The sequence below is a fragment of the Rhinichthys klamathensis genome, unplaced genomic scaffold (assembly GCF_029890125.1).
Source record: "Rhinichthys klamathensis goyatoka isolate OS25496 unplaced genomic scaffold, OSU_Roscu_1.1 h1tg000352l_1, whole genome shotgun sequence".
Taxonomy (NCBI): domain Eukaryota; kingdom Metazoa; phylum Chordata; class Actinopteri; order Cypriniformes; family Leuciscidae; genus Rhinichthys; species Rhinichthys klamathensis.
The window spans coordinates 2,102,401-2,122,629 of NW_026606863.1; the positions used below are offsets into that span (position 1 = coordinate 2,102,401).

General features: G+C 36.8%; 1 protein-coding gene across 4 annotated transcripts; it reads left to right on the top strand.

Moving 5' to 3' along the window:
- Nucleotides 1-3,346: 3,346 nt before the first annotated feature.
- On the top strand, nucleotides 3,347-19,781 carry LOC130068999 (golgin subfamily A member 4-like). 4 transcript variants are annotated; one of them, XM_056232668.1, is made up of 10 exons: nucleotides 3,347-3,549; nucleotides 5,910-5,984; nucleotides 8,061-8,162; nucleotides 13,183-13,255; nucleotides 14,444-14,754; nucleotides 17,999-18,046; nucleotides 18,211-18,267; nucleotides 19,189-19,287; nucleotides 19,362-19,485; nucleotides 19,576-19,781. In XM_056232668.1, the coding sequence occupies exons 1-10, from the start codon at nucleotides 3,481-3,483 to the stop codon at nucleotides 19,776-19,778; spliced, it is 1,161 nt and encodes a 386-aa protein (XP_056088643.1). In that variant the 5' UTR covers nucleotides 3,347-3,480; the 3' UTR covers nucleotides 19,779-19,781. The 4 variants fall into 4 exon arrangements, with proteins under 4 accessions (XP_056088643.1, XP_056088644.1, XP_056088645.1 ...); XM_056232669.1 differs by having other exon boundaries at nucleotides 19,579-19,781; XM_056232670.1 differs by lacking the exon at nucleotides 8,061-8,162.
- Nucleotides 19,782-20,229: the final 448 nt, after the last annotated feature.

The window sequence follows — 20,229 nt, forward strand, 5'->3', positions numbered from 1 at the left end:
GCATGTATGGTGGCCATGATGCTATCCTAATCTCCCTGTGAGTGCTGCATTTATCAGATTTCTGACACAAATCTGCAGGAATGATGTAATAATGAACCTGTGTGTTATTAGACCTAGTGCTAGAGGAACCAATAACACAGCTGTGGCACCTCAGAGAAGCTGTGATGTCACATGATCACATCTCAAGGCTCAGAGAGGCTTATGTCACTCACAGAAATCACATCACAGTTGCCCATACACAGATATGCTGCAATGAAGATGCGTGATGCCCTGCGGTTTCCTGAGGATGGATGTTATTTGACATGGTGATTTCATTCTTTGAATATAAAGGGTCAAATAGAAGGAGGTTGAATTAAGCAAAGCTGACGTGCTGATGCGCAGTTAATGCACGACACATAGTGACACGAGTTTGAGGCGTGCTTGTGTCATGTTTCAATCATATTCCTCATTATTTCCCTCATATTTCCTTTCATGTCCAATTAAGTCAAAAAAGCCCATGGATTACTATTAAACAAAATAATATTATATGATAGAATGACTATGACTAACATGAATATATTATAGTGTAACTGATGAATGCATAAGTGCCTATTTGGTTGAAATGTTATTGTTTTTAATGATTTTTTTGTATGAAGGTTAAATTTAGGTAGAAATTCAGATTCTCTTTCAAAAGCTTTCAACTTCCATAATATGATGTATTTACGATAAACTAAACATGCTGCAAAAATTAAAACGATTACCTAAAAACATTTGAAACATTTGATAGAAAATAAGCACATATTAAATCTAGTATCTACACAGCATTCTGAGCATGCTGACTTCAGACATTGATGGATGGCTTTCTGTATACGGCCAGTGATGACGTTGGCAGTGATGAAGGATGAGCACAGATCTGAAACCTGCTGATGATCATTGATCGCTCATGATGCTGGCACAGATCTCCACACTGATGCGCATGCATTATCTGCTTCAGGTTGACTAATCAAACTCAGGTTATCTATGCAAAACACACTCCTACTAAAACTGTCCTGTACTTTTGGAACAAGGGACTGTTTTCTTGTAATGTAATACAGGGCCGTAACCAGAATCAGAAAGATTTTCACTGCATAGCTCATGCACAGATTTGGTTTGGTAACAGATGCTTCCAGTCTTCATAGAAACACAGGCATTACAGAAGAATATAATTTACAGAAAAAAATACAAAAAGTATATGCAACGAGGTATGAGTCTGTACAGGACGTTTAAATGTAACCAAATATGAAGATCAAATAAGTTATAAACATTGTGCATTGAATACCACTGGAGGATATTGATATTTCATGGAAGGTTTAGCTATATAAATCACTAGAGATATTCAGGGAGAAACTTCCTCACAATGTTTAATTTAGTGATTGATCAAAAGAGTTTATAACAGAATTACAGAGGCGACACCCTTGATGTAGCCTAATGTTTTTTTATTATGTTCCCATAGACTTTATCAAAGATTAGTGATGGGTCGTTCGCGAATGAGTCGGCTCTAAGAGCCGGCTCTTGTAGGTGAACGACGGGAGCTGGCTCGCATATCTGAAGAGGCGACTCTATTTTTAAAAATATAGCCTATATAGAAATTAAATCATTATGTAATAATGAAATAGTGAATGATTTTTTAAAAATGATTGACTAATTCAAAGAACAAAAAATAAATAAATTATATAGGCCTAAAGGCGTTCGTTTCGACTGTCTGATCAGCCTCACATTCTCTTCCTGTCAATCATACACGAGGTGTCAACCAATTATACGGCATGAGGGAGGGGCCAAGCCATTGTGTGTGTGTGTGTGTGTGTGTAGTATTCTTTTTTCATAACAAATCAATGCATTTTTAAAGAAATTGTGAGACATTGTGAGTATGATTTCATTTAATAATTTAATTAGAATTGTTTTCAGACCTATCATAGTCAAAACATTATTTTTTTTAAAGAGCCGTTTGTGAGCCAAAAGAGCCGGCTCTTTTCAGTGAGCTGAGTCAAACGAGCCGGCTCACGAAAAAGAGCCGGATTGCCCATCACTATCAAAGATACTATGGCTTTTATGGTTACAGTGAGCGCCCTCTAGAGCTTCTCAAGACCATGCGCAACATTGAGTTGTGAGCCAAAAAGAAAGAAAAATCAGTAGAGATCTATATCTCTACTCTCTATATCTCAATGGTTTCTCCTAGACGTCAATGAGATTAAATGGAGAGCAAAACTGATGCTTTACAGCACAAAAAACAGTGAGCCACTGAACAGATCACGTGTGAATATTCAATACTTCTCATCCGTAAATAATGTGTTGTTTTTAATTGTACTGCAAACAGTAATCAAATATGCATGGCTCATTAGGCGGATGCTTTTCCGAAGTGAATTATACAATGCATTTTCTACTGACAGTCCTTTTTCTACTGTAAAACTCCAGTAACTTCCCTTCTGGGTTTGATTATCAGCCCAGATCTTTAACCATTAGTTATTTCACTGTGACCTTTGACCCCTGAGATGTGTAGAAGAGCACAGCCTGAGCACATAAAGAATGAGAAGAATAAGGCCAGGCTCTTATTCCTAATGAAGACATTGGAAAATAATTAAAGACAGTTCAAAGGTTATTTTTAATCATTCAAAGTGTGTAATTAAGGTTAAATGTTCAGTCTGTTTGTGCAGAACATGACAAAAACACAATACAAAACACAAGCAATGGATCATTCATGCAAAATAAAATAAAAATACCCTTTTATTTTGCTAAGAGGTTTATATGCACATTATTTAAGTTACTTAGCTATTTTTATACACTTTTGTTGAAGTTTGGCTATTTCATCATTATGCATGTAAAGTTTTATAAACCCTATACAACATTAATGCTGAATACGTGTAAAAAGGTTAATAATCTAATTGACGGGGAAATTTTAACACGTTGAATCAGCGTGATGTCTTCAAGAACATACAACAGAAAAATCTGTCTTTTTAATTATAAATGATCATTATAATTTTTTTATTCACATTTTATTGTATTTTGAAAATAAGACCTCTTCAGAAATCTAAATGTTAAACATATTATCAATAATAATAATAATAATAATAATATATAATTACATATTATAATTGACTATAAGTATAGTTTTATATATTTTTATTTAATGACTATTGATTTAACAACCACAATATTGCCATTGTATTCTTTGAAAAACCCTGCAGTGCCACATAAATACCCTGGTATATTAAGTTTAGTAGCATGTTATATATCAATGTTATCTGTTTTAAGTGTCACACTGTCTGAGTTTATATTCTTCTTAGTAAAGCAAGTTCGATAACTCATAATCGTCCTTTCTGAGCCTCTCGTGGACCCGTAGCTGTTCTCTTTTCCTCCACGTCAGCTGCATCTGCGCACTGCTCTCATCCACACATACATCAAGTTTTTTACACTGGGAATCGGACAGTAAAATCTTTCCCGACGTGACAATTATCGCATGGAGTGATGTTTAAGAAACTGAAGCAGAAGGTGAAAGAGGATCAGTCGCCTCAGCGGAGCAGCGCGCAGGCGCAGGTCAGAGCACTTTACTCATGTAGCATGTATGCTAACAAAAACAAAACACAACATCAAGTATACTACAAATATGCATTATAACACACTTACTAACGTATTATATATTTAAATTATAATATAAGCTCTTTAAATAACCAATAAACTAGCGGATTGGTTATACACTAACAAAACAGTACCAAAATCAGATGGTTTTAATATGGTACTGAATGATTACCATATTCATGGATCATGGTATTAACATGGTATTTCAATTAATGCTATGGTATTACCATGGTGATGATACTCAGATGATACTATGGTAGTTTGAAATATACATGGCACTGATATTAATGTACTATGGTATTTTCATGGTACTTCTAATAATACCATGGTACTACCTTGGTGCTTGTCTAAATAGCATGGTAATACCCCTGGTACATTTTGGTAACGTTATGTTATGTTAAATGGGTGTCACAATGTTACCTGTAACGTTACTATGGTACTGCCAGTATTTTTTTGTGTATTGACCATGGTATAAAAGATAAGTTATATAGTTAATATAATGACATTTAAGAGATGTTAGAGCCCATCAGAAGGTTTATGTCATCAGATCAGTCGTTTTTGGATTTTGGGTGTTGGTTTGTCAACTACTTAATGAACCACAGACCAATCTGACCTGTTAACCAGACCTGAGAGCACGTTTCCCTAAACAGACGCGCTACTGAAAGGTTAAACTAATACTTCAGTTGAAATTCTAGTTTGTCTGGTTTAATTATTAAGCAACGTTATAAATAAAAATGATATAATAATAATAAAAAGACATGCCAGTGTCATATTTTACCTCAAATCTATTTATATCTATTAATTTATCCATCTTTTTGTCTATTTATTTCATTATTTCTCAAACATATTTTACACAGTTTATTTCTATTCGCAGGATTTATCTAACAATTAAGCACATTTAAACCTAAACATAAAACATAATTTGATAAATGTAATTCTTATTAATTTGTTGTTGTAAAACTATATACATATATAGTATATACTTGTCAGAAAATGCAGGAGGAGTAGGAGGATTTTCATTACATATTATAGTAAGGAGTTTTTCTTGTACAATAATGGCAATATGAGAGGTATGGAAGCTTGTTTCCGCCACAGAATGAAAAATAAAAAAGGCAATTGCGACTTTTTATCTCACTATTCTGACTTTTTTTCTCTCAATTGCGAGTTTACATCTTGCAATTCTGACTTTATTTCTCAGAATTGCGAGATATAAAGTCAGAATTGCGTGATATAAAGTCGCAATTACAGGTTATAAAGTCAGAATTGATTGATATAAAGTCGCAATTGCGTGTTGTAAAGTCAGAATTGCATGAAATAAAGTCACAATTGCGTGTTATAAAGTCAGAATTGCGAGATATAGTCAGAATTGATTGATATAAAGTCACAATTACGTGTTATAAAGTCAGAAATGCATGATATAAAGTCGCAATTGCGTGTTGTAAAGTCAGAATTGTGAGATATAAACTATTCTGAGGGGAAAAAAGTCAGTCTTTTTTTCCCCTTAGAATTGGCCTAAGTTTATATCTCACAATTCTGAGAAAAGATGTCAGAATCTCTAGATATAAAGTTGCAATTATGTGTTATAAAGTCAGAATTGTGAGATAAAAAGTCTCAATTCTGTCTTTTTTTCTCGCAATTGCGACTTTATTTCTCACAATTCTGACTTCATATCTCGCAATTGTGAGATAAAAAGTCGCAATTATTTATTTTTATTCAGTGGCGGAAACAAGCTTCCATAGGGAAATATGCTTTATTGCATAAATAATATCATAATGCACAATCTCAATGTCCCTTTAATCAAAAAAATATTTGGACATTTTCTTCATGCAAAATTTAATTGATTATTTTTACTATTTAAATATGCCATTTCTTTTGTGTTCACGCTGAAATCAGTGCAGTAAAACACAAGGTTAAAGTCGGCATGAAACAGAAGTTGCGATAGTCTTTTCTTACGGCTTTTGGCACAAGAAGAAATGTAGGGCAGGGCTTGATTTTGTCCGTGGGTAATTAATTAGATGGTTGTGGTTTGCTATTGGTCGATCATGTGACTGACAGGTTGCCCCGCCCTCACGCTAGTAAACACGTCATCAGAGAGGAGAAGAGAGAGGGGAAGTTCATTTGATTCAAGATTACAAGGGCATGAATTTAACAAAAATAATGATGTGCAGTTGTGCACAGATAAATCATTTATAATAATAAAATACTGAAAAATTGTCCATTTTTGGTGACTTTATAGTTTCCTCTGTCTCTAATGTGTTTGGTGCACTGCTAGTGATTATTGTGTCTTGATGTATAACGCACATGTCTGTGTCCAGCAGGTGAGTTCAGGAGAGAGGCGTACTCAACCCCCTGTCCCGTACCAAGATGCCCCGGCCTCCCCCAACGACAGAGAGGTAAGCGGACAAACGGAAACAGGCCTTCTTCAGTTCTCATTGGTCATGAGTGCATGTAAATGAGCAGCAACTGCTTCCATGTGCCAGATATGCCCTTTAACTCTTCTGCACAGAATACCTCAACTGTTCTCAATAAGAATACACAATATTGTCATAACACATGCTTTTCACAAGATTGCAGACACAATACATTTAATGAATGCCTTCAGGTCAGATCTGCGAATTGCTTCCCTTGAGTTTTGGTGTTTGTCGGGATGTGCAACGTGTCCCATACTAAAATTAAAGTATTTACTTGTTGACAGTAAGTTTATACAGTATCTATAATTGTATCAGTTTAAACCTAGGAAATGTCAAAAGTTTAGCTTGAAAAGTGTGCTTGTGCTATTTTACTTGAAAATAAATTATACTTGGTTTGAATATTTGATATAAAGTGTCTAAATACTGGTTAAGGTAATAAATTCTGTTTTAATTAGATTGAATAATCTGTGATTTAAAAATGCTGGTTAAGTTAAACGATCTCCTCTTGGTGCAGAGATATAAAGTCATTTTGATAATCTCCAGCTGGTTGGATAACACATGGCATGCTATTATTGTACTAATGCGGGCTAATAATAGTCTAGATGATTCAGTTTTGTCATTTCTTAACGGTGATATTAGACCCCCTTTGAAGCATGAATCTTTAAACATGGTAAATAATAAATTATGAATACACCTTAATGGAATTTCAGACACTCTGCTTGGTTTAACTTTGGGAGTTTCATCAAAGTCAAGTTACTAATGTTTGCTTTATTGATGTTATTGTCCTCGTTTATGAATCACAGCTTTAGTGTATCACCGTTGCGGGTGAACCGTTTTACCGACCAGTGAGCCGAGGGTTTGATTGAACTTTTTTCTCTCACATTTTCTGTTTGTATTTCCTTTTGAAATTTCCATCAGATCTCAGAATGAATTCCACATCATCTCAGCATTTCCAGGGCTCAACAATAAGGATTTAAGAAAAGAAAAAAAATTACTAGCACTCGCAACATGTTCACTGGCCCTGCCACAATTAATATATGCAAAAAACTAAATTGATGTCTGTCAGAATTTTATTTTCTAAATATTTAAATGTAAATACTTTATATAATATTTATTTTATTTAATAGTAATAATAATATATATATAGCATTTTATACAAATATATTTATTTATAAAGATATTATTCTAAAGATTTATATTTAATATACAACTAGTATTTATAAATATATAATAGCTATGCTAGTATTTATAAAGATTTATATTTATTTATAATATAGATTTTATTTTATTATACTTTTTATTTTATTTTATTAGATTACACTATATTATGATTTTATCCCCCGGTTTCACAGACAATGCTTAAGCTAGTCGTAATTGCACATTTGAGCTGTTTTAACTAAAAGCATCATATCTTAAAATATATCAGTGCTATAGTTTTGTCTCAAGATGCACACCAGTAATGTTTTTCTCTAAGGCACGTTTATAAAAGCTACTTAAATGCCCTAATTGAACTAAGGCTAATCCTGGCTTAATCTAAGCCCTGTCTGTGAAACAGGGCCTATATGTTTTAATGAAATATACGTTTAGAGTTTTGAGTCCAAGACTATCACTAAAGTTAAAACTTTACCTTGATGACATATTTAACTTGACACAAGGAATAGAAACACAAAAACTAAAAAACTGTAAGATAAAGTGACAACGCAGCTTTGTCAACTCACCGACCCATCCTTATTTTTGAGCCCTAATTTCTTCTGTGCCAAGACAGCTAGAATTACCTTTTTGATATCTCTACTAATGGCATAATATCATGCTTTGATGCCAATCATGAAACTAAAAATTCAAAAAGACAAAATCAGCCTTGGTAGTGACATCAAATAGTGTAAGTCTGCAGCCTCAGTGTGGATCCGCTGTCTCAATTCTCTTTCTGTTTCCACAGATGTCATTATCTCATGCTCTGGCTCTTTTTCCTGTCGTTTCACTCATTGTGTTGTTTTCTCATTGCTCTTCACTCCTTGGTCCCGTCATTAATGCATTGACTCGTATGGGGGGGTCGTTCAGCTGCTGGCTGGGATGATAGCAGAACCTGCTTTTCTCTCTGAGTATACTATCTTTGCTCTGGACCACTCAAAACGACCCAAAGCGGCCCAGGTGCCCAGTGCGGTGAGTCTGTCCTCACACATCGCCTCCTCTTCCTCACCCCTGGAGAAATACCCGTCCCTCTGTGATGCCTTTGGAGGTTATGGGCTAGAGGAGGCCGAGTAACACCTGCTTGCAGCTTTTCTCACTGAGCGTTTCACTAGCCGCTCTGCATAACTCAAAGGCATCTCGCTCCTAACCCCTGCATCTAATATCTTGCGTTCCTCGTTAGGCCTGAGTGATTTGTGGGATGGCAGTTGCTTTTCTCGTTTCTGTACCTCGGAATGGTTCCTCCTAGTGGTGGGCGATATGACCGAATTATTTCACAATATGAGAAATTTCATTTCACGATGACGATATACATCACAATATAGCTATTTTATCTCATTTGTTATTACAAATAAGAATAAAAGAAGCAAGTTACAAACAATCGGATAAATATGAATGAAACAAATAAAGTTTTTCAGGTACAATAGGTTTATTTAACATGTAGTTTTACTAGAATTACTACAGGAATTTAATAATTGTCTTCACTGTATGAACTAAATATAAATGTATTCTTATTAAAGCAAGTCACTTGAAGAAACGCACGGATCTATTACACTGTTACACTCAACTGTTGACTTTCACTTGAGACACAACCGGCTGTGTTTACATGAATACTGCACACAATGGGCATTTTAACATAATTGCGTGTGTATTCGACCGTTTAAAAGAAAGAGAACTGAATTTGCGATCGCATGCTGAGAGACGTGGCTTTATGTGCACACGCTTATGCTGTGTGTCGGTCAGCGCTTGACCACATTGAGCTCTTTCTCACTGCTTATTGTGCTTAAAGGGTTAGTTCACCCAAAAATGAAGAGTATGATATTAATGACTCTCCCTCATGTCGTCCCAAGCCCGTAAGACCTCCGTTCATCTTCAGAACACAGTTTAAGATATTTTACATTTAGTCCGAGAGCTTTCTGTCTCTCCATTGTAAATGTATGTACGCTATACTGTCCTTGTCCAGAAAGGAAATAAAGACATCATCAAAGTAGTCCATGTGACATCAGTGGGTTAGTTAGAGTGTGTTGAAGCATCGCAAATACATTTTGGTCCAAAAATAACAAAAACTACGACTTTATTCAGCATTGTATTGTCTTCCGGTTCTGTTGTGGATCCGCGTTCAGTGCCGCCGCTGACGTAAGACGCTGCTGACGTGTGTCTGGTGTGTGTGTGTGTGTGTGTGTATTCTGGTTCTGTTGTGGATCCGCGTTCAGTGCTGCTGCTGACGTAAGACGCTGCTGACGTGTGTCTGGTGTGTGTGTGTGTGTGTGTGTGTGTGTATTCCGGTTCTGTTGTGGATCCGCGTTCAGTGCCGCTGCTGACGTAAGACGCTGCTGACGTGTGTCTTGTGGTGTGTGTGTGTGTGTGTGTGTGTGTGTGTGTATTCTGGTTCTGTTGTGGATCCGCGTTCAGTGCCGCCGCTGATGTGTGTCTGGTGCGCCCGAGCTTCGTTTACACTCTGAGGGAGACGCACGCTGGAAACAAAACAATCTTCGCAAACATGTCTAAGGATTTCCACACAGAGGAAGACTCGCATTTTTTTGCCCAGCCATATTTATTTGAACCCGAATACACACACACACACACACACACACCAGACACACGTCAGCAGCGTCTTACGTCAGCAGCGGCACTGAACGCGGATCCACAACAGAACCAGAATACACACACACACACACACACACACACCAGACACACGTCAGCAGCGTCTTACGTCAGCAGCGGCACTGAACGCGGATCCACAACAGAACCAGAATACACACACACACACACACACACACACCAGACACAAGTCAGCAGCGTCTTACGTCAGCAGCGGCACTGAACGCGGATCCACAACAGAACCAGAATACACACACACACACACACCAGACACAAGTCAGCAGCGTCTTACGTCAGCAGCGTCACTGAACGCGGATCCACAACAGAACCAGAATACACACACACACACACACCAGACACACATCAGCAGCGTCTTACGTCAGCAGCGGCACTGAACGCGGATCCACAACAGAACCAGAATACACACACACACACACACACACACACACACACACAAACCAGACACACGTCAGCAGCGTCTTACGTCAGCGGCGGCACTGAACGCGGATCCACAACAGAACCGGAAGACAATACAATGCTGAATAAAGTCGTAGTTTTTGTTATTTTTGGACCAAAATGTATTTTCGATGCTTCAACACATTCTAACTAACACACTGATGTCACATGGACTACTTTGATGATGTCTTTATTTCCTTTCTGGACAAGGACAGTATACCGTACACACATTTTCAATGGAGGGACAGAAAGCTCTCGGACTAAATCTAAAATATCTTAAACTGTGTTCTGAAGATGAACGGAGGTCTTACGGGCTTTGAGCGACATGAGGAAGAGTCATTAATGACATAATTTTCATTTTTGGGTGAACTAACCCTTTAATAACACTTTTAACATCCAGCACATCCCAAATTCAGCTTTTTGTGAGCGCACTTTCAGCACGAGCACCGCACCGAGTTCCTTTTCAGGATATATTGCGCTCATTACTTTTTTTAACATTTAGATCTCCTTATATTCTCATTCATGCATTTCATCACACGCATATATTTACGATATCCAAGATATAGAAAAATCTCTAATTTTAGACATTTTATACCATGGTAACGATATATATATCGTCATACCGCCCATCCCTAGTTCCTCTAATTTGGCATCTCCAGGAATGAATGTTCTTCCCGTAGTGATAGAAATTGCCATGGATTCCCTGTCCCTTTCCCTGAGTAGTATCCTGATAGATTCCCCCCGGTTAGACGATGTTGAATGTTCCCTTGCTGTTCCCTGAGAGTTCTTGTGATTTCCTTACAAAAACATTCAGATTCTTTGTTTAAAGTTTTTGTGCTTCTAAACTTGGATTACTGAAGGCCCTTTCGCATGACTTGCGCCAACATTTCCCAGTGCACGCTTTAGTTATTTTACTCTTATTTACTTTTGAAAAATGTTTTTGATTTTGAAACTGACACAAGAGGGATCTAACGGTTATGTTAATTGGTTAAGTAATGTAATATAAAATATAATAATGAAGTATTATTATCATAATAACGTAATATAATGATAATAATAACAATTTAAATCCTAATAATAATGTGTTTTTATACTTAAGGCTCCGTTTTACAGTAAGGCCACTTTGCCTGGTAACAGCTTGCTCTTTCCACTACAGTTATTGTGTCTGTGGAGACTCAGAGGCTCAGCTCTGACAGAAGGATTGGCTCATTATCTCTAGATACAGATAATCCCTCCACATGCACCTGAGCACATTACACACACATCAGCTGACGTACAGCGCCGCCAATCAGATCGAACACACTGCTCATGTGATCTGGTGGATTATTAGTCACAGCATGTTCATTAGGTAGAAATAGACAAGAGGATTATGCAATTCTGTGATATATTTCAGAATATTCTGATGTGTAAAGTGGACTTAATTTTGTTTTTCAGCATAATGGGAGTTGAAATGTTTAAGGGTGTATTTTGTATTCTGCACCAAATTAGTTATATGAATCTCGATTGGCCTTAATCTGATTAAGCAGACTCTCATTTAACTCCGTGGTGTTTGTTAGAAAGCTTTGCATTGCTTTTTTCCTTCAGCATTGCAACAAACTGTGCGTTTTTTTTACCTGATTAGAAAATAAATGCTATAATAAAGGTTAAAATGCCCCTGCAAATCAATTCTAGGGACAAATATTGTGTTAATAAAAAGTCCATTTCTGACGCTGTTATTTGTAGTATTGTGATTAATTTGGCCGTGAATTGATACTGTATTGTACAGCAATATTATAGACGGGTGCAATGATAACTGCATAAATAAATATACTGCTGGTGTTAGAGATTGTGCTTATAATGTGACATTACATAGTCAAAGTCTCCCTGGCCGTCATTGGCATATGCAAATGTGTTTAGTTCTTCCCTCTGTAAACTGGAAGTGTTTATTGCTAAACTTACTTGTGTATAATGTTCTGAAGGACACTTGTGGATTGAGTGTCCTTTTTTTAGGTTATCAAAGTGAAAACATGTCTGATAATGCTGTGCTTTATTACTTTTGGCCTGATGTGTGTAGGGATTGCCTCCTGCACAGCAAACAGAAAGTGAGCTTCAGTTGTTGATTTTAATGTAAATACGGCTAGCTTTGACCTTTAACCTGCAGCAAAATGCCGTTTCCAGCATATTGCATTTTAAGAGGAATTTTAAACCCATTTTTCTGAGGTCACAGAGGTCCAGACTTTGGTAAATTTTTCAAATTATGATTTATGCATTATTTTTTAAATGCATTTTTTTTCCTTCCATTTCAAATTTGATGCAATCTTACTATATTTTATGATATGCATCTTAGCTAAAACTGGGACAACATTGATTGGGCGTTCAACAGCAGAGTTCTCGTTTACACGCAAAAAATAAACTTTAATGTTGCCAATGTTATGCCTGAAAAAGAAATAGTTATACAGTGTGCACGGCACGCAGCTTTAGATTTTGTTCACCTGTTCATATTTCAAAAACGTTCAATTCTGAAGGTACAATAGGGTGAGATTTGTATACATTGAACACAAACAGAGTAACATATGACTTGTTTCATCTACTCAGGGAGAACGCTGTGGCCGTCTAACTCCTGCAGAACTCCACATGCTCAGTAACCAGCTCCTCTAGTGGGTTTGGACTGTTTGCAGTTGACGAAGCTGCTAGTGTAGTGCTGCTGTGTTTAACTCCTTGTTTGTTTAACGCAGTAGTTATGCTGTCTATGTTTGTATTTAACCCCTGTGTTAATCTCCGAGTTGCATGAGGTTAAGGTGGGTGTAACCAGAAGCCCCTGTATTTCTCGTAGCAAAAACTAATATTGCTCCCAGAGTAATCGGGGTGCAGCACGATGGCTGGAGGAATACTAACCGGGCCTAAAGTTGAGCGGCGGGACACTCTTTCACTCATGTTTGTTGGTTCTGTTCTGGTGCAGAGCATTGCTAAAGCAGCCGGCAGCTCTCCGAGAGGCAGTGTGAACGGGGATGGAGTCGCTTCTCCTCAGGCAAGTGACAGTCTATGAATGAATGAGGCATTTATATATAGCGCTTTCATATGTACTACTGTACACACACATCATATCAGCGGATCTCTCCTCAACCAACACCAGTATAGTTCATGTGGTTTAATGTGTAGTTTAGATAGTGTTTAATGCTGATTTTTCTGAAATAAGTTTGACAGCAAGGTCATTTTTAATGAAAGAAATTAATACTTTGATTCAGTAAAGGTGCATTAAATTGATCAAAAGTGATAGTGAAGACATTTATAATATTACAAAAAAATTAGGGCTGTCAAATGATTAATCGTGATTAATCACATCCAAAATAAAAGTTTTTGTTTACATAATATATGTGGGTGCACTGTGTATAATTATTTAAATGCACACACATGCTTGTATATATTCAAGAAATATTTTCATGTATATACTGTATATAGATTTATATATAATTTATATTATATATAAATATAAATATTTTATATATAAATAATATTTTTTTCTTAAATATACATGCATGTGTGTGTATTTATATATATATATATATATATATATATATACACACAAAATAATTATACACAGTGCACCCACATATTTATGTAAACACAAACTTTTATTTTGGATGTGATTAATCAAGATTAATCATTTGACAGCCCTAAAAAAAATTTCAAGTAAATGATGTTTCTCTGACACTGAAGACTGGAGTAATGATGCTGAAAATTCAGGATCACAGGAATAAATTGCATATTAAAATATATTCACATAGAAAACAGTTATTTTAAATGGTAATAATATTTCACAAAATTACTATTTTTACTGTATTTTTTTATCAAATAAATTCAGCCTCAGTGAGTGTAAGATAATTATTTTGAACGGTAGTGCACATATAGCACTGTGTGAAAGTCACTAAAGAAAAAGGTATACAGTAAATGTGTCTTAAAACAAATATTTTTGTAAAGCATGACTTTTGCACAGTACTGTTTATGTCACGGATATTGCTCCCTTCAGCACATTTTAAATGTCCCATTTTGGAGGAGTGTATAATTGTCATTGGATTTCAGTGGGGCATGACTGTATTATTGTCATTTTTTAATAATAGGCCTGATTAAAGTTGTAGTCTTTGATCTTTAAATAGGGTCTACTTATTTTTCTCTTTTTCTGGAATGTTTGTATACTCAAGTATTGCTTGTCCTCCAGAAAGAGGAGCCTCAGTCTCTGGCCCAGAAGCTGCAGCAGAAGGTGTCCTCCATGGATTCTCTGCTCCGGGGTTCGGGTCGCAGTGAAGGGCTCTTCCGCTCCAGCTCACGGGACAGTCTGGTTAGAAGCTCCTCCAGAGAATCCCTCACGCTCATCGGAGAGAATGACGCCCCGGCGTACGACCCTCCGTCAGACATCGAGAGCGAGGCGGAAGATTCGCCCGGCAGCGTGGAGAGTCTGTCTAAAGAGCAGCTCTTGAACCGCCTGCACAGGGTGGAGAGAAGCCTCGGGAATTACAGGGGGAAATACTCGGAGGTGAGCGGACTCGGGTGATCTAAACATGATCAGATCCAATAATAATTGCTTTTGCAGGGAGATTCTAGGGGAGTGCCTCACATTACATATTATATAACTCCTGCAATTAGTCAGATGCTCATTCATTAGTCAGATCAGATTCATTTCTAATAAATAAAGTTTAAAACTTTTGTTTTGGCACAATTTTTACTTGTTGGAAAAGTAGGTGGTCACATCAGATACTGTTTCCAATACAATTGGAATTGTTTTTGTTTTTTAGACACGGATGTGTCTCTGAACACCTCAGGCCACAAAATGCAAACTATTTTTGTCATTTCATGTCAAATTTGCATTTTATTTGTTTAAAAGTAACTATTTCTGATTAATATTAAGATTTATTACATTTATGATCTTACTGGGTGCCGTCATGTTCACGTTACATACACGTATCTCAAAGTCATTGCTCATGTTTTTATGTTCATGATATTATTGCTTTATGAAATGTTTAATTATTATTATATTGTTAATTATATAAGCGTGCACCAAAGCGAGCAGTGCATTAATGTCTGTCAGTGTGTTTCTGTGGAGTCAGATTTTGTCTAGTCAGTCTGTTATCTGTATGACAGGTCTGCTCCAGGCATAAGATTTTTAATGATGTATGTTAATGAGACTGACACATCAAATGCAACTGTATTGTTGTTACAACCCGATTTTCCTTCGATTTTTTTTTTTACTACATGCTTCTAGTATTGTTGAGCATCTAATTCAAAATATTTCTTTCTAAATGACTTGTCGTAGCAGATTGTGTTCATTCAAAGTGGCTTATAGTGCACTTTTCCCAGGGATAGTTCCCCTAAATCATGCTTACTTGAGATGGAAACTGCAATCTTTGTAAGCCATCAGGGCCTTTTCCAGAAGTAGTGTTTTTGCTCATTAGGTATTTGAACAAACCATTAGATGCGATGCTCTTAAAATGGTAAAATATTGGCGGATTTATTGGCCTGGAAGCAACCCACATCCAAATCTAAGGCTCTCCCATTCCTGATGCGTTAGGTTAATTGAAAATAAAGCACAGAAACCCTCATGTTAAATATAAAAGGTATCGTGTTTCAAGGAAAGCTCTTTGGCTAATTTGTAATCCCTGCATTTCCTCTGATGTAGGATGTGTCCTGATAATAGTGAAGTAATTGATCAATAAACGTTACGGCATGAACATGATTCAATTGAGAGATTATTTGAACAAGTCTGTTTTGTTCAAGAAGAGCTCAGCCCTCTAGTACAGACTATGCATAATAAACATGACACATCAGTGCTGCCTCAGTCCAACACATATCTGAGATGATGCTGACAGTGTGAGGGGTTTAACTGTTTACACTGGTATTTATTTACACTGATCCACTCACTCAAGACACCTTAGGAAGTAGTCAGGCATGCTTGATGCCATCCTGTCTTTGCAGTGTCATTTTTAATTTGCCAAAAAAGTTTTTTAATAAGCTTTAAAAATAAGACTGCAAAAACAAATACAGTATTAGAATGATTTCTGAGGGATCATGTGACTCTGAAGACTGGAGTAATGATGCTGAAAATTCAGCTTTGCATCATAGAAATAAATTATTTTTTAAAGTATATTAAAATAGAAAACCATTTTTCAAATTGGAATAACATTTAACAATATTACTGTTTTTTCTTTGTTTTTGATCAAATAAATGCAGGCTTGATGAGCAAAAGAGACTTCTTTCAAAATAATTTTAAACATAGTAATGTTTCCAAACTTTTCACCACCACTGTATATATACACTCACCTAAAGGATTATTAGGAACACCTGTTCAATTTCTCATTAATGCAATTATCTAATCAACCAATCACATGGCAGTTGCTTCAATGCATTTAGGGGTGTGGTCCTGGTCAAGACAATCTCCTGAACTCCAAACTGAATGTCAGAATGGGAAAGAAAGGTGATTTAAGCAATTTTGAGCGTGGCATGGTTGTTGGTGCCAGACGGGCCGGTCTGAGTATTTCACAATCTGCTCAGTTACTGGGATTTTCACGCACAACCATTTCTAGGGTTTAGAAAGAATGGTGTGAAAAGGGAAAAACATCCAGTGTGCGGCAGTCCTGTGGGCAAAAATGCCTTGTTGATGCTAGAGGTCAGAGGAGAATGGGCCGACTGATTCAAGCTGATAGAAGAGCAACTTTGACTGAAATAACTACTCGTTACAACCGAGGTATGCAGCAAAGCATTTGTGAAGCCACAACACGCACAACCTTGAGGCGGATGGGCTACAACAGCAGAAGACCCCACCGGGTACCACTCATCTCCACTACAAATAGGAAAAAGAGGCTACAATTTGCAAGCGCTCACCAAAATTGGACAGTTGAAGACTGGAAAAATGTTGCCTGGTCTGATGAGTCTCGATTTCTGTTGAGACATTCAGATGGTAGAGTCAGAATTTGGCGTAAACAGATTGAGAACATGGATCCATCAGGCCTTGTTACCACTGTGCAGGCTGGTGGTGGTGGTGTAATGGTGTGGGGGATGTTTTCTTGGCACACTTTAGGCCCCTTAGTGCCAATTGGGCATCGTTTAAATGCCACGGCCTACCTGAGCATTGTTTCTGACCATGTCCATCCCTTTATGGCCACCATGTACCCATCCTCTGATGGCTACTTCCAGCAGGATAATGCACCATGTCACAAAGCTCGAATCATTTCATATTGGTTTCTTGAACATGACAATGAGTTCACTGTACTAAAATGGCCCCCACAGTCACTAGATCTCAACCCAATAGAGCATCTTTGGGATGTGGTGGAACGGGAGCTTCGTGCCCTGGATGTGCATCCCACAAATCTCCATCAACTGCAAGATGCTATCCTATCAATATGGGCCAACATTTCTAAAGAATGCTTTCAGCACCTTGTTGAATCAATGCCACATAGAATTAAGGCAGTTCTGAAGGCGAAAGGGGGTCAAACACAGTATTAGTATGGTGTTCCTAATAATCCTTTAGGTGAGTGTATATATATACAATATATATATATATATACATGACCTACAACTAGTCGACACAGACCCAATGCATTGACTAGCGGCAGAACTAATAAACTAGCCACAAGTATAAATTGGATCACTCAACATCTCTGATATATTTCTGATCCCAGTTCTGATCAGATCATGTGATCCTACACAGAATTCCTGATTTGGGAATGGGACAGTTTGTTCATTATTCCTTGACTGATATATTCTTTCTCCTTTTCTTCTCTCAGTTGTTAACAGCCTACAGAACCGTACAGCGAGATAAAGAGAAAACTCAGGTAATTTCATATTCAGCCAATGCTGCAGAATTAATGACTGTAGTTTCCTCTGCGCTCGGGGGATGTTTTCCTAATGTTTTTCCTTTAATGAGTTGCTGTGTTTGTGCTGTGAGGTTTGGCAGCGATATAAGTCTGTCATTCATCTCTGTCTGTGTGTCTCTCAGGCCATCCTCAGCCAGAGTCAAGATAAAGCCCTGAGAAGAATAGGAGAGCTCAGGGAGGTTCGTCTTTTGCTGTTCACTGCCTCTGGCACACACATTAATTCTTCATCACAGGCTCTACCGTCAATGTTTTTCCACCTCTGATATCTCTATTACTCCTCGCTTCACACTGTGTACTTAAAGACAGCATTCGCAAAGCAGCTAACGTCTGTAACGTGGCATGTTTCAGAAAACATTTCATGATTTTGTCTCTCTGGTTTTGATTGGATGGAGATTAGACTGCATACATCAAGTATTTAATATACACTACTGTTAAAAAAATTGGGCTCTGTAAGATGTTTTTTTTTTTTTCATAAGGAAATTAATACTTTATTCAGCATGGATACATTCAATTTGATCAAAAGTGACAGTAAAGACATTTATAATGTTAGAAAAATATTCAATGTTAAAATAAAGGCTGTTCTTTTGAATTTTCAGTCATCAAAGAATCCGGGAAAAAAAATCTGTCACAGTTTCCACAAAAATATAAAGTCACTTTAAAACTGTTTTCAACATTGACGATAATAAGAAATGTTTTTTAAGCATCAAATCAGCATATTAGAGTGATTTCTGAAGGATCATGTGACACTGAAGACTGGAGTAATGATGCTGAAAATTCAGCTTTGCATCACTGGACTAAATTAAATTTTTAAATATATTCAGATAGAAAACAGCTATTTAAAATTGCATTAATATTTCACAACATTACCGATTTGACTGTATTTTTGATCAAATAAATGCAATAGAGACTTTTCAAAATCATAAAAATTATTAATTTTTTCTATATTGAAATGATTTAATGTGCTTATTTATCCTTAAACCGCCAGTAAACTGCCTATTCCCAAGTATGAGATCATCAAAACTCAGTAGAAAATGCCAATAGAATTGGCAAGCTGCTCTAAAACTCTTGATGTGACGGCGAGCCTCGTATCTCCTCCTCAGGAGCTCCAGATGGACCAGCAGACCAAGAAACACCTGCAGGAGGAGTTTGATGCTGCTCTCGAGGAGAAGGACCAGATGATCACTGTGCTTCAGACTCAAGTACGCCTTTATTTTCTATTGCTCGAGTCATTTCCGATGTTAACGGAGGTGATACCGAAGCTGTTTGTCTTCAGGTGTCTCTCTTGAAGAAACGACTACAGGCGCCTGGAGGTCTGGTATCGTCAGAGCTTGAGACCTCTCAGTCCACGGAGGATGCGGTTGACGCGACCTCTGACCCTCAGAGCCCTTTGAAAGACGGTGTGTGCAGACTCTCCAGTGCACATTTAACATGTTTCTACACAGAAGTTGTCTTTAACCTGTTTGTTTGTCTTTTGTGTGTGTGTCCAGCAGAGGGCAGCGGAGAGCCGGGCGGCCCGGTGGACCTTGAGTTGCTTGAGAAGCGAATCAAAAGGCAAGAGAGTCTCCTGCAGAGATGCAAAGAGATGATTCGCTCCAGTAAAGAGCGCTCCGCTCAGCTGGGCAGCGAGAACGAGGTTTTACAGCAGCAGCTGCAGGAGAGGCTGCAAGAGCTTGAGAAAATGAAGGTATAGAAAAACAAAATGACACACAAACTGAAGAACATCTAGTTTTTGCACATCAGTGTTTTGCTTAGATGAGTTTGGTCAGGGATTTATTAGTTGGTGTATATCTTTATTTTTTTTATTCATCCATGGTTTATTTTATTTTTGATTTTATTTTAATCATATGTGGTTTATTTTAATTTATTTTATTCAAACATGGTTTATTTTATTTTATTTAAATCTGACTTATTTGATTTGATTTTTTTATTTGATTTTGTTCATACTTGGGTTATTTTATTTATTTATTTTTTGTTTTATTTAATGCATACATGGTTTAGTTTATTTTATTTTTGTATTTTATTTTATTCATAAGTGGTTTATTTTATTTTTTTAATTTAGTTTATTTTAGTCATACATTTGTATATTTTATTTTATTTATACATGGTTTATTTTATTTTATTCATTCGTAGTTTTATTTATT

Excerpts from the sequence above, each read along its gene's own strand:
- LOC130068999 (XM_056232668.1), top strand. The coding sequence starts at position 3,481 with ATGTTTAAGAAACTGAAGCAGAAGGTGAAAGAGGATCAGTCGCCTCAG. Across the intron at positions 13,256-14,443 it reads AGTCGCTTCTCCTCAGGCAA|AGGAGCCTCAGTCTCTGGCC; the intron begins GTGACAGTCTAT and ends TCCTCCAGAAAG. Across the intron at positions 19,486-19,575 it reads TCAGAGCCCTTTGAAAGACG|CAGAGGGCAGCGGAGAGCCG; the intron begins GTGTGTGCAGAC and ends GTGTGTGTCCAG.